General features: G+C 35.7%; 1 protein-coding gene across 1 annotated transcript in view; it reads right to left on the minus strand.

Annotated features, from left to right (window-relative positions):
* Positions 1 to 7,764: 7,764 nt before the first annotated feature.
* The window catches only part of LOC111871320 (headcase protein), a 470,196-nt gene continuing 463,148 nt past the window's right edge, over positions 7,765 to 14,812 (minus strand). The window contains exon 5 of the mRNA XM_023864347.2: positions 7,765 to 10,674. Within this exon, the coding sequence (XP_023720115.1) occupies positions 10,510 to 10,674 (165 nt within the window). The 3' untranslated portion in view covers positions 7,765 to 10,509. The remainder of the gene's footprint in view (positions 10,675 to 14,812) is intronic.

Raw genomic sequence — 14,812 nt, forward strand, 5'->3', positions numbered from 1 at the left:
TACTGCTTACAACTCATTGTTGGAGAGTTTTAAATGCGTTCTGTCTCTGTCTTTCACATAGACAGAATTAACATGTTATAAATTTGATTTCAGTACCCAACAAGAGCACATACCAACACTTCCTCAGCAGTCCATCATACAAAGATACTTTCAGATTATTACTTGGTCACTCTGTATATTCAATAAAGGGAAATTTCTAACACAGACTATTTCAAATGCCGCATTCTGATTTAAAGAACAAATCCACTTTCTGCAGAACTGTGAAATTTCTCTCATTCTCTTATGAGTCACACAGAGTGTACGAGATACCATTCAAAAAGAATACAGTCACTGGTGCTATTACCATTCCTTAATGAAACTACTGGCAATATCCTGGGTCAAGGGGTTTTGCTTGGGCAGCTGCCATATGCCGGTATTGCCAAGGTACGAACCAGAAGGACCACTTCAAATGATGACAAATTACATGTAGTTTGGGAAGGCATAATATTTCACGCATAACATTTTAATGTACAAACATTATTTTATGACATGGGACAACTACACATGAAGTATGATCACCAAATTATTTCACCCTTTGTCAATTAGGACTCACTGGATACAAGGACATTTACCAGTGGCCTGGATAAACCTGACACCCACATACTTGGCCTCTGTGATGAGTACATGAACTTTATGTGAGTGCAATGCACCCAGCTACAAAATGTTCTGCAGAGGAACTGACCACAATGCTTTGTTGCATAACATATTGTCTAAACTAACACACTATCAAACTATCTGCTTGCAAGGTTTAAGAATGTGATAAATGTTGCTTCAACGAAATTAACTATCCTTCCATTCTCCTTCAAGAGCTTTAGGATTTAGAGGAGAATCTGATTTAGAGTTTCTACAAAAGGCACATGTCACAAATAAATTTATGGACTAAATAGTTTGCATTTTTGTGCACAAAAGAGAGCCTGTTGCCAAATTTGGACTCAATGCACAATGCTGCTGCAATGAAATTGTGTTTTATTAAAGTTAAAGAACTTCAATAAATGTGTTATATGCCCATACATGTCCTCAGATTAACTGCTGAAGTGTCTTATCATAAGTAAACTTTAGATCATTGACCTATCTAGTAACAATGAAGAAGATACCTTAATAATAAAAAATACCTACTAGTAGGAATGTTCACTGCATTGCATCAGATTTTCTTGCAAATTTTTCAGTCATCAGACGTGTTTCTCCTTCACTTTCTGATCTGATGATGCATGATGATAAGATAAATCCTACCAAATCCTTTTATTAAAATTACAACATTTGTCGACTACAACACAATGAATCAGAACTAATTTTGACATAAAAGAAGATAACCCTGACCTCTGCAGAGAATACAGTGACATTAAGTTAGTAAGGCTAAGCCTTTGTGTGCCCTCTCAAATACTTCCTAGCAGTTGGACCTACTGCAGTTATTTAATGAATAAATTAGTATCTGATTTTCTCATTGATCGTTTCTTCACATAATTTGTGTAAGAAATTATACAAGCAGATCATATATGACAATGAATGGGAATGGATTCTTGGAAACAAACATGTGTCATGTAAGCGAACTATTGTTTGCACAGCATATATATACCTAGTTCAGAGACTGCATTCCTAGCACCATAAGAAAGAAGTTAATTTCCAGAACATTTACATATAGTCTGTTAGGCAGGAGAACAACGCAAATGTAATTTTCAAAATAAAAAGAAAAACACAAACTGCGCAGACAAAGAAAAGACGGAGTGAGCAGCTATATTTTGGGGGAGTAAGCAGGGGCAATTAAACCTAATCCTGCACAGTTCATGATGATAAAGAATGTGTAAAAATATATATGCAGATACAGAAACTGAATTAGTATACTGAAAGAGGATAAACAGAACAGCAAAGAGAACATTACCTGAAAATAACTGAAGGACTGAAGTTTCTGAAATGAGTTTTCGACATCACTGGCAGAAGGCACATTGCAAGACCAAAACAGGATTGAAGCATATTGGTGGAATAAGATTAAAAATGTTATGGGTAATTTTGTGGATATTACATTAAGAATTCGGACAACAGAAATAAATTGTGGGTACACATTGAAGAAAAGAAAATCAAAGTACAACAAACTGACTTGTGGCACACTTCATGTATCACAAGTACAACAGATGTTTGCATCACAGGAAATCAAATTTTTAAAGATGTTGTTCCTGTTACTGATTAGAATTGGCTCATTTATCATCTCTGTCAGTTTTTACATATATTTCACAACTTCTTTTATGAAATTTGCATATTTATTAAACAGGCCAAACATACTTTGCTGCTTTCATGACAATCAGGCCAGTTTCCTCTGATATATATTATGCATTGATGCTGCTGCTGCTGCTGTTGTTCTGTTGTTAATTATGTACTCAATATGAATGCATGTATACATACGTTTTCTCATCCCATGATTGCTGGCATGACTGCAGTGACTGAATGTTTATTGTTGTCTAAATGATACAACTTGCCTTGCTTTGTCTTCTGTTTGTGTGAATTCGTTTGTCTTATTTCCTACTTTGGCTCTACTTACTTTATAATTGTACTTTGGGCTACTGACTAAGCATGTAAATAGGTGAAGAATAGAATTTAATTACTGTTATTACTGCTGTAACCATCACTGACCTACATCAAGACTTACTGAGGATAGTTATGGGAATATAACCATTTAATGGGCCAAAGCGTTTACAGCCAGAAGATTACTGAATTTATTTGAAAACTGACACTAAGTTATGAATACTGCAACTGCATTACTTACAACAATGGATAATAAGCACAATAATTTTAATATTAAAATTTATTTTTTGACCTAAGGACAGTACACTGTTGTTATTTACAGCTGCCTCTTAAAGCAAATCAGAACTTGCAGAATACTAATGCTTATCATGGGAAGAATCTAACTTACATGGTAGCATCCTTTACTGAGAATTGTTCAGAGGGCAGATTATTGTCACCCAAACTCATTTTACTCCCACAAAGATGACGAATTTCTGGCCCACCTATGCACATGGCTGTGAAGTTTGTCATGCTATACTGACATACCTTAATTCCTATATTACTTCTCCCATGAATAAAATAACGGTTCTCAAGAGGTGTGAATATTTCCTTGGAATGAATGTTCTTTTATTGCTAGAGAGGAAGTACAAAGAGGATCTCTATGTGTCAAATATAGATTCCTGTGGTCCTAACCTTGACAAAAACATTGAAGAATTCAACATCAAATCCCTACTGCTAAAACTCCACTGGTCTTATTTAGTATTAAGATTAAAAATTAGCTATTAGTATTAACAATAGGCCTTTTTGCTTATCCATTATGTATCAACAATAGGCATTTCAATTCAGTTGCAAGGTTTATCTTTTTCTTTTCCATTCGTTTTCCATTTCCTGTGTTTGGTCCACACCACCAGCTTTTATATTTGGTAAGAATCATATACCGCCGCCATCTTTATATATTACTGTTTGAATCTGCACAAAATGGCTGACAGGCTACAATGCCAAACAACTTCTTACTCACATACCTATCATTAAAAATTCAATACCTCTGATTTCAATTTAGGCCCTTACATTCCATACTTAATACTTTTACAATACAAGTATCTTTTTCTGTTTTGCTGCACTTCAAGATTGTGCGTCTGAGATATTTTTAATTTTACCTTAAACAAGATCTTTGGAAATAATTTACATGTCTGAAAGCACCATAATCTTTCGAAATCATCCTATAATGTTTCTCTTTTAACCTAAACTTCTAAGCACTGTACAACTGCTTTATAATAACTTACCAAAAATTCAGCTCCTTTTAATGTAATTTATAAAAAATCTTAGGCCATCATTATATGTGATAAGATAACAATATGGCTGTCATATCCTCCCTACAACCTATACCACTTTTGAAAAACTGCCCTCCCTTCCCCCTTTAAACTTACATTCCTGATTTCAATCACACTAAAAAAAATCATACTACAACTAATTCAAAATAAACTAAGGTTATTATGGTAACACAACTATATCCCTACCGACTAATACAACTGATAACATCATTATGTTACATTTTGTATGAAAGGGACCAGAATTTGAAAGCCCATGTATCTTAGGAGTGAATGGCTCACTTGAAAGCACATCTTGTAACAAATAGCAGTTTATGTACTGGTTTTAGTGTTAAGCTTTGAAGCAGTTACCGGTGACATTATAACGTCACTGTTATTAGGTTATATGCAACAAACATCCAGACACAAGCTAGTGAAAAAGGTTTGTTTATATTTGATATTATCCTCCAGGTAGCGAAGTAATATATTTATATATTTAAACACCCAAATTAGATACACTGAGGGTCAAAGAAATTGAGCATGCCACTATGAGATCCATTTATAAGAGACAGTAACATAGTTCAGTCATAAATGGCTACCATGTAATAACAACAATAATAATTCATGATGGAAAGTGAACTACTATGACCTCAATAAATGTTGATAATGTTAATTACTACACAAAATTAGTAATTGCAATGTCTTGCATGACTGATATTATTCACTTTGAAAGATGAAGAGTAATAGGTTTATAATTCTTTATGATGACAAGTCCTACATCTACAAATTTTCCTTAAATATATTATTATGGGACATAAGCCTTTACTGCTTGTGAATATAGGATCTATAAACCAGAACTTTTGAAATGAAAGTATTCTTAGAGTCAGTCAAGAATGGCTTAAGTGAAGACAGACTTAAAAATTCCTTAATGGAGATCTCTTGAATTCTTTCTCTACAAAAAGTCTCCACTTCTGACTTTTATTCTATATAATTCATAAATACTTTTGCTAGTCTCATGCTATTTCTTACAGAGACTTGCATTTGCACTTTCATATTATAATAAATCACAAATCATAAAATATTCACATTACTGCAAACTTTTTACCAACAAAAAAATAAAATTGCTACAACATCTGCAGCCTGTGAGCTGCTCAGTTCTAGTCCCACAGTAACTGTGCTCACAATAATAAATCCAAGATATAGATTTGTAACTGAACTACATCCCATCACACAACTGGTAGAGATGTATGAATGTTTGCGAGCATAATGGTCGGTTCCACCAACTTCAGTTATATATCGTGGTAAAATAATTAAATTTAATTCTAAACAGCAATCTAAATTAAATCCAATTCTATTTATTTTCTCAGTTCCAGAGATAATTGTACAATATTAGAAATGTTCACAGCCATAAAAACCTGCAAAGTTTCTAAGGTTGGAATTATGATTTCAATAAGCAGAAGAGCTACAACATATTGAAATCACAGTTACCATTAAGATGTTAAATGTAGTATAAAACACACTCCTGCATTAATTTCCTGCAGCCTTACAGATGCAATCTATACATGCCTTTTCCAATGATATCTTTGTCTTCAACAAGCCAGTGTAAGCTATGATCACATTTAATCAGATATAGACTATAGCGCTTATTACTCTGGTTGATTTCCAAATACTTATCTAAACCAGCATGAATGAGTGAATTTCAGCAACTGAGTTCGTTGCTTCCTGGTGAGCCGTTCTTATAATATTACAAACATTCATTAGTTTCCCATTAACATACAATTATAATATATACATATAATTGACTCTAAATATTGCACTTCTGAGATGGTGAAACCGGCCACAAGCAATAGCTGGACAGACTATATACCCCATAAAAATAACTTCCATATTGACTGAAAACTAAATACAGCATGGAATTACTTCAAGTTGTTCAGAGCGAAGGGCTTAGCTGCAGTCAGTATTGCAGATCTAGGAGGCATTATAATTTATTTATTTATTGCACTTTTAGATTTTTTTAGAATGGTTCCTAATCCAATAAGCATTATGATCATTGTTCTATCAGTTTCAAACTGGCATCCATAGAAAATCTTAAAGATCTTTATTTTGTTCTTTAGATAATCATCTACATATTTTGAACACAAAGTCCCTGCAAATGCTTGCATAAAGGATATTCTCTTTCCCTTGAGTTACAATGATTATAAACACAAAATTAATTTGATTCGTTTCATTCTGGTCTGTCACACTAACAGTATTATAAAAGATAAAACAATTCCATCCAGTGTGACTGGTGAAGTTTACCTTATTTCAATTCTTAATGCCCTTACATGTTTCGGTCCTTAAGAGACCATCATCAGAGGGATATCGATGATGTGGTTTCCAAACTGTATCGATGTCCTTCTGATGATGGTCTCTAAGGGGAGAAACACGTAAGGGCATTAAGAATTGAAATTAGAAAAACCACCAGTCACACTGGATGGAATTGTTTTATCTTTTATAACATAAAATTAAGTTTTTAATTAAATCATTGTTCAGATGATCAGCAGTTACAATAGTAGAAGAAATATGCACAAGAATCTGTACTGTTATGTGACAATATTTTCGAAGAATTTGGGCTGCAATATCGACTTTAACTACTACCCTTAGGGTACAGGTCCACAATGTTAGATGACTGAAACTTCATCTTAACTACACACATATCAACTGAGAATAAATGGCATCTTACCTTGTCTGTTAACAACATTTACATATGGAAAATGAGGTGAAACTTTTGTACATCAGTTTTCATGTTTAAAAAGGCTTCTTTCTGCAATAAGATTTTGTACGCACATAAATCACTTTAAGTGGCGGATCTATATCATAGTGTTTTCCATCAAGGCAGTGACCAAATGCTACATACAATAGAGGACACAAAGAAATTCACACCACTCACTGGCAGACGTTTTTCAAAACACTGGATTAAGTTGGAAAATGTGAAAAACTTACTGCGGTATAAGAATGAATAAAATCAATATTGTGAGTAAGAAGAGTTCTAGCTTCTGTGACGTAACACAGCATAATCCCTGAAGACAGGGATCTTCAAACACTGCTGTGAGAACCTCAATCCTAAATACTGCTCTTCACTACAGCTTTTAATAATTATATCACACTAAAAAAGCAAAATGCAAAATGAATTACCTTTTATTTCCAAACCACAGAGATGAGTGAACAAATATGTATAAAGTATAGTAATGTGAATGGTAAAATGATAATATAGTCAGATATTTATACTGCTGCCATAAAACTGAAAGACTGTAACTGTGGATAATTTGCCTGAAAGTTATAAACTGCATTGGAACTGAATCTTGTTACTTGTCCCTGCCTGAACAGGAAGCATTTTCTCTCTAATTGATATGATGATTCATAGACACCATGAAGGTATGATACAACAGTACCTGAATTATCTTTATCACTTAAGATATCTTAAAATGAATTAACGCAGACCTACAAATTAGAACGCTCCTCAGACAAAATGTAATACGTAATATTCCACACTTCTTTACATCCTGTCAGTTTCCTGACTGTGAGTAGTGGATATGTTTGCTAGAGCACTGCACTCCCTCGCATGAAGTTTGCATCCATTACTTGCCTTGGAAGAACTCACTAGGAAAAGTATACATATTTAATATATTAATATGAAGGTTTCTTTGTAAATTGAATGTGAGAAACTGTTTTACTACCTCTGAGATTTTATTTACTCTTCTGATGCTGTTTCTAATGACAGACATGCTTGTATTGAAGCATTAGTTAATTTTGCATGTTCTGTGTTTGTCAATTTATTTTCAAGAAAACCGAGTTTGTATAGGGGAGACAGTTACACCTGGTCTTACTTGTACTGAAACACAATCAGTAACACAGTTACGATGATGTCTATTGACTACTGAATTTATTTTTAATTTTCATTCAAACTCCCAAAATGGAATAGTACAAATACAAGTTACAGAATAAAGCTATCTTTAATAATTAACATTTAGGAAGTCATTTGAGCGCTGCATTTCATTTAGTGTCAAAGTGCAAACATTATATATGCAATATTATGCACTCATATAAACATGTCTAATACAATGCTTCTAGTCTTACTATAACGGCAGAGACTTAAAAAGAGTAAAAATTCCATTAATATTTTTTCTCTCAACTATATAACCAGATATAAAAGAGTTTCTGCAGAGTAATATATTATGTAGCAATGCTACTGTAGTGAATACAGTTTTCCACAAGAAAGACGTCTGATTCTGAAGTGATGGATATATGTAGACAACCACAGGAACATTATGGATAGGACATGACTGGTGCTATGGTTGAATTAACTTGTTTGTTTTATGAAGCTCTTATCCACTTTACTTTTGCACCAATTGTGCTCAAATGCACTTGATGAGGATAACCTATATGTAGTGTCGTCAGTGTGCGTTAAAATTGAAGAGCACTATCTTTGGAGATGTGATGCTGTGTAGTCTGGTAGAAGTTCACAAATGTTTCATAAGAATGCACTGTCTCCATCATCAGGGTTCAACAGCAACCTATGCAAGCAACAAACATGAACTTCTACTGAAAGAGAGAGCATCACACCCAAAAGGTAGTACTGTCCACAGTACTTCTGCAAGAATGTCAAATCCAACATGCGTTAAATTTGATACATTACTACATGACTAGCTAATTCTTACACATACAGTTGCAAGAATTTTATACAACACTACGCCATGACATCAACAACATACAAAATTTGTTTCTATGTTTGTAAACTCCAATTTTATATGACAAAATATTTTGTTTAAAAACGTTATTTACAATGATGCCAATTTGACTAATTTGAGCACATCCATAATTTTACATAACAGACACATATATATACTACAAGGGATTTAGCTTCCCATTGTAATGTAGATATTAATCAATATCGCTAACTTCATATTGTACAATAATTCTTAATCACTGGTAAATTAGCGTGTAAAATAGTCATGCTCAAATTACTCTTAAAAGAGACAAGTTTGGTGGTAGAGACAATTGGAGGCACTGTAAATGTCACCGGGAAACTACAGGAGTATGTTGTGCTGTCGTTTACAATAAATACCATTACAAATTTAAGGACCTGAATTTTAATACAATTTTTAAATTAATCTTAAATGCCAAGGATCTCCTAAAGGAGATGAACCTCAAAGATAATGTCTCTACAGATTCTTCCACAGAAGACATTAAGAAACTAAGCCTTGATTTTTACAAATGTATTAAACTGAAAGGGGACATGGAAGAGCACAAAGAAATACAAAAGAAGCAAAATGCTTTAAATATCAACACTCTATAATAATTTGTTAGTAAAAATTGCTTGGCCAATGCAAAATTATAAGCAAAATCATTCCCTATTAAGGAAATATTTTTCAAATGCCGGAATTTACAGTTGGAGGTTCTTTTCCTTGATTTGGAACAATTTGGGTAAAGCATCTTGATGAACTTGGTATTTCTGACATTAGTACAAAGAACTGGTATATACCAAATCCTATTTTCTTTGTGTAACATTTCTTATATAATCATGTGTCATTGTTTATACTGTTAATGACTTATACATATAATGGAATCTTTCCAGTTTCATTATTTGACATGTAGGGAGCAAAATGTTTTTGGAAAACCACATTTTACAAATCTGTGGCTGCAAGGAAGAAGTTCATATACCCATGTGTAGCAGTTCTTACAGTAAAAGTGTATTATACAGCAAACAGCACCTCTCTCACTCCAGTATCATAAAAATATGTTTTCATCCTGTTAATTCCAAAATTCCATAATTTTGATGCCTGGAAAGAGTGAAATAAAATACAGGTGACGTTTCTTGAAGTTGGGGAGACAGAGAGATCTGATAACACTGAATGTACTAAAGTATTACTTCTGCCCAGAGCACAGAATCACATTCATAACATTTAATATGAAAAAATAAATTCATCTACATGAGTAGATATTGAACCTCAACCCTGCATTCATACATCCGCATGAAGAAACGCTGACAAGACTCTTTGCTCATGACAATTGTTGGAACAATTTCTTAACTGTACAATAAATGACAATATACTTGTCACATAGCTTCAAATGCAATTGACCTGCAGTTCAGTAACTTTGACACTCCCAGAGTTTTTTAACACAATTTTCTTGCTTAAAATCAGCTAAATGTTTTTCCAGTTGACATTAGTGTTAAGTATGTTACCATGTGTCACACTGAATCAGTGCCATTTGCCATGATAATTCTGTTCTCTTCCCTGAATCAAGTACATGTACTCGTACATGCACAACATGAAAGTTTCTGTACTTCCAGATGAAAACAGCCATGCACAACTAGAAGTATTTATGTCATATTGATAAAGACAGTCAAAATCACCAAATACAAGCATGGATTTTTCCATTAAAAAAGGACAAATAATATGGCAGTTGTGTTGTGCACAATATGTATGCATGTATTCAGACAAACTTGATACCACTGAGCTATGCAGCTAGTTAGTACATGACTCTGAGGGACGGTTTCATAGGCATTTCATATCCACCGCTGAACCGCCATAATATAGAATCTCCAGACCTTACCTTCTCGACCCATCTTCGCTGCCAATGACATCTTTTCCAAACAATGTATACACTATTCCTGAATGTGCTAACACTGTTATGGCCAAACCTGAAGTACGTCACGGGTGTAGCAGAGAGACAGGGGCTTCACAAAGTGTGTGTCCACAGCGCCACAGTGCAGACATGGCACAGGATGACTGTAGTCAGAGTAGAAGTTGAGTCTCTGGTGGGGTGGCAGGATTGGCTTGGCACAGCTGTTGCACTGCAATGAAAACAGTCATCACAAACATGGTGTATGCCCATGTCAACCCCATTCATATATTTAATGTTCTAAAATAATCTGTTTATCAGCTATTGACACATATAATATTTTATTGGGAAATTTGCAGAAAGTCATAACCCACTAAATAAGCTGCATACTGCTGCTACTGCTGCTGCTGCTGCTGATGATGATGACTACAGGTGGTGGTAGTGGTGATGGTGATGACAAAAACTACAATATTTTTAGTTCCACAAGAAAAATGTCTTTTGTATATTGTGTGTAAGGCCTACATATAAATCAATGAACAAATACAAGGAAACGTTTCAAGTTCAAGCGTCTTGTAGCTTTAAAGCAGGCTTCATACTTAGACTGCTGGCACTGGAAATTTGCAGAGTATTATGACATACAAGAGATTTCACAAAAGATACACATTAAAAATAAACTAATTTTCTATGTGATTTTCTCACATTACTTAAAATAATAAATAATTCGGTATTCAAAGGTAATGCACCATTCATACCGAACTCAGTAGTCAGTTGAAGTACAACATACCCTCATGACTAATATGCTTACAAAATCATGATTTTCTATTTGTAAGCAACATTATCTCTTTGTTTTTAAAGTTGAAGAGTTGTTACTGGCAATTGAATGTAACCTCTGAATGTGGCTAGAATTTCGTTATATGGATAAGTGCATTAACCTGCTCAGGAAATATTATTAGATAACATTCTGACTGAAATCGGCTATTCACAAAACAGTGGATGTCGACGTAATTTTCTTAGATCATTGATGTATCGATTTAGTTACTCTTAATGCAACTGCAAAGATTCTACACGTCTATCAACACAATGAACAAATGTAACCAGAACTTCAAAACAAACCTTAATATAAACTAATTATGGTATTACCAAGACCACACTATAATACGAAAGTTCTTGGAATTGATTATCTGTACTCTGCTACACTGGTAACAGAGGGGTGCAGAGCTACTCATGGAATTTATAAATTTATAGCTATGAAAACCTTGTATGTTGATTGACATAATTTAATTTACATTCTTGAATAAATGCAAGTTATATAGCTGAAATATTGGCGTTACGTAACATTCGGCCAAACAGGGTGAAGATGTGGATTGGTTCACCTGACAGGATAGGATTCAGTAGCGGGCTCTGGTTACCGCGGTAATGAACGTTTGGGTACCATAAAAGGCGGGGAATGTCTTGCGCAACTAAGCAAGTATCAGCTTTTACGACTTTCCCAATTGGAGTTACTCAGTTAATAGTTCGTAGTTAACAGGCCTATATAACATATATTACAGGTCTCATAATATCTGTAACTTTATATCAGTTCTCTGGGTGGTAAATGGACCGATTTAACGAAATGACCTAAAGGTAGAGTTATTCCTGTGATTAATTTAGCACTACGCCATTGAGCCTTTCTATGTATTTTAACCCGGAAAATAGGTGGATGTTAGTGGACAACTTCCAGCCTTGGCCGCTTTACTCCCGAGGAAAGACCCCCGGGTACCAACAGGATGGGGGGGGGGCTAGGTAGGCGCCAGTGGTTGTCTGGGAGCGGTAGAGACGAAAGAGTCTCCCCCTCTCTGGGAATCGAACACCGATTCCGCTGTCGTCCTAGTCACTAGACTGACTGAGCTATCCCTGCTCTGGCCATATTATTTCTGACTATGTGTAGTGTGCGGTATCATTTGTCATGGTTTTCCTGTGGTGTAAGCACGGTCACAGGAAATTCTAGTATAGCAGAGACAAGTGAAATGGTCGGTATGCTGTTATTGCTCTCCAAGCTCTACAATGACGTTTGTTTCACGGATTGTAGTGTGATGGACAACAACGAGTTGTGTACAATAAAATGTTCTGTCGGCATGTTTCGCTGCGACATCTGGCCGGCGAGTTAGTGTAACAAAGCAGAAGGGAAGCAGCCGCCACATAATCAGGCTGATAAAAGTCATCTTTCAAAATTTTGGTACACACCAGCTACAGAATCCCCCCCCACCCCACACGAACCTCATACCATAAAATTATAACTACACAACTTGCAACCATTCAGGAATCGAGGTTCTGGGTTTCAGTCATAGCCTCCTGAAACCGCTAAAGCAGGAAATGAATGAACGAAAGAAAATGAAGTCTGTACAACTTCTATAATTTTTTTGGTAAGAAAATCGGAAGGAAATAAAAGAAAAATGGCAACTGAAAACACAAGAAAAAAATGCAAAAATAATTTAAAAACAATAACGTGCTGTTTGTACACCTTCGATTTCACATTGGTATTTGCCGATTCATTTCGAATTCTGACTCGAGGGAGAGTCATCGTGCCGCGTTTGAATTCCATTCTCCAAACATATGGAATGATATTAATGCATTCAGACTTCGCCATACAAGTGTAAGCATGTATTCTTCGCAAGTACGCATATGGACAGTGTGCTGAGAATATTTGGACAGAAGAGGGATGAAATACTAGGAGGCTGGAGAAAACTGAGGAGCTTCATAACTTGTCGTCTTCGGAAAATACAATCATAACGATCAATTAAGGAGGATGAGATGGACAGTTCAGGTAGCACGCATGGGGAGAAGAGGAATGAATATAGGATTTTGGTGAGAAAGCCAGGAGACTACTAGGAAGACCTAGGAGTAGACGGGAAGGTAATATTAGGATTGATTTAAGAGAAAGAGTATGGGACGGTATGACCTGGATTCAACTGGCTCAGGACAAGGACCAGTAGAGGGATCTACTGAACACGGTAATGAACCTTCGGGTTCTATAAAATGTTGTGAAATTCTTACGTAGCTGCGTTACTGGCGGCTTCTCAACTCCGTGGAGTTAGCTGGAGTTGAGGAGCCCCATGGAACATTCACATGCCACAACAGCTTCATCATGCTACTTACAGAGCCGACATTTTGTATCCAATTTATGCTTCATCATATTTTCGTTTAACTTAAGTCTGAGTTGCCATTAGTTTGTTTTGTTTCCCCATTCACTGTTTGCTCCGTCCGTAAGTAGTTATATTTTCAACGTATACTTATTTCTTCATTTAAAATGGAAACTACAGTGACCGTGCATAATACTTTGTGCTCCAATTGTTGAAAATAATAATCTAATAAACAACAACACCATTACGTTATCATAGTTAATATTGAAATATGTTATGGCTACGTACTCTATGAAACACGTTGAAAACATAGGGCTCCAGCCGCTCCAGTCCCTGGTACGCGTTGGACAGGAGGATGGGCGGGTCCATTGATAGGTTACGAGCCGTTCATTAGATGCAGAAGGCCATGCTTTGTTTCCTTTGTAAAAATACCGTTACGTTTTCATGCCCTGTACATCACTACATCAATGCTTCATAACCATTTCTCATCTTTCGTTTTCATCTACAAGGAAGACTAGTGACTTTTCACCTATATCGTGAGAATTCTGGCATTATTATATAAGGATCTCGTGCAGTCCGCATTATTAGATTATCGTTTCCTGTTCTTATTCAAAAATATTGTGGCGTATGGATCCGTTGCTAGGCAAAGACCGCGAAACTAGACAACGACCACTTGCTAGGCAACAGTTTCGTAAACACGCAACAGTACTGAGGCCGCTGCCTCAATGGAAGTACTGTTGGAGGAGGTGTTTTCTATGAATCCCCTCCGAAGCTATATAACTCGACCGACTGAGTTGAGTGTAGTTAACGCAGTGCAGTGGGGTGGAGCGAGTTGGTTGGTGAGTGAGGTTGTTTGAGGATGCGGCGGTGAAGCTGCTAGCTGAGACATAGCAACGCTTATTTACTTTCCCATCAATTCTTACGCAGAGAAGTTTCCAAGGTCAAGAAATTGCATTTATTATAACTTTGTGTTTATTCTATTTTTATGCACGTTTCAATGTCAGGCGGAGGTCACAGGGTTGGAGCTGATCCAAACATAGGTTGGGACGTGGTTTGTGGGATGGTATAAGCATCAATATTACATGGGAAGACAGGATCTCGTGTATAATGAACCTTCCGTGTTACAACCACATACACACACGCACAAGCATACATTCCCACAACCTGTTTATTTCTGCTCGCCTATCGATCTGCCTTCTGAATTTCAGTCTCACTTGTCGTGTATTGTATCTCTATTTCCTTCTATCCGCG

The sequence above is a fragment of the Cryptotermes secundus genome, unplaced genomic scaffold (genome assembly GCF_002891405.2).
Source record: "Cryptotermes secundus unplaced genomic scaffold, Csec_1.0 scaffold1189, whole genome shotgun sequence".
NCBI classification, from domain to species: Eukaryota; Metazoa; Arthropoda; class Insecta; order Blattodea; family Kalotermitidae; genus Cryptotermes; species Cryptotermes secundus.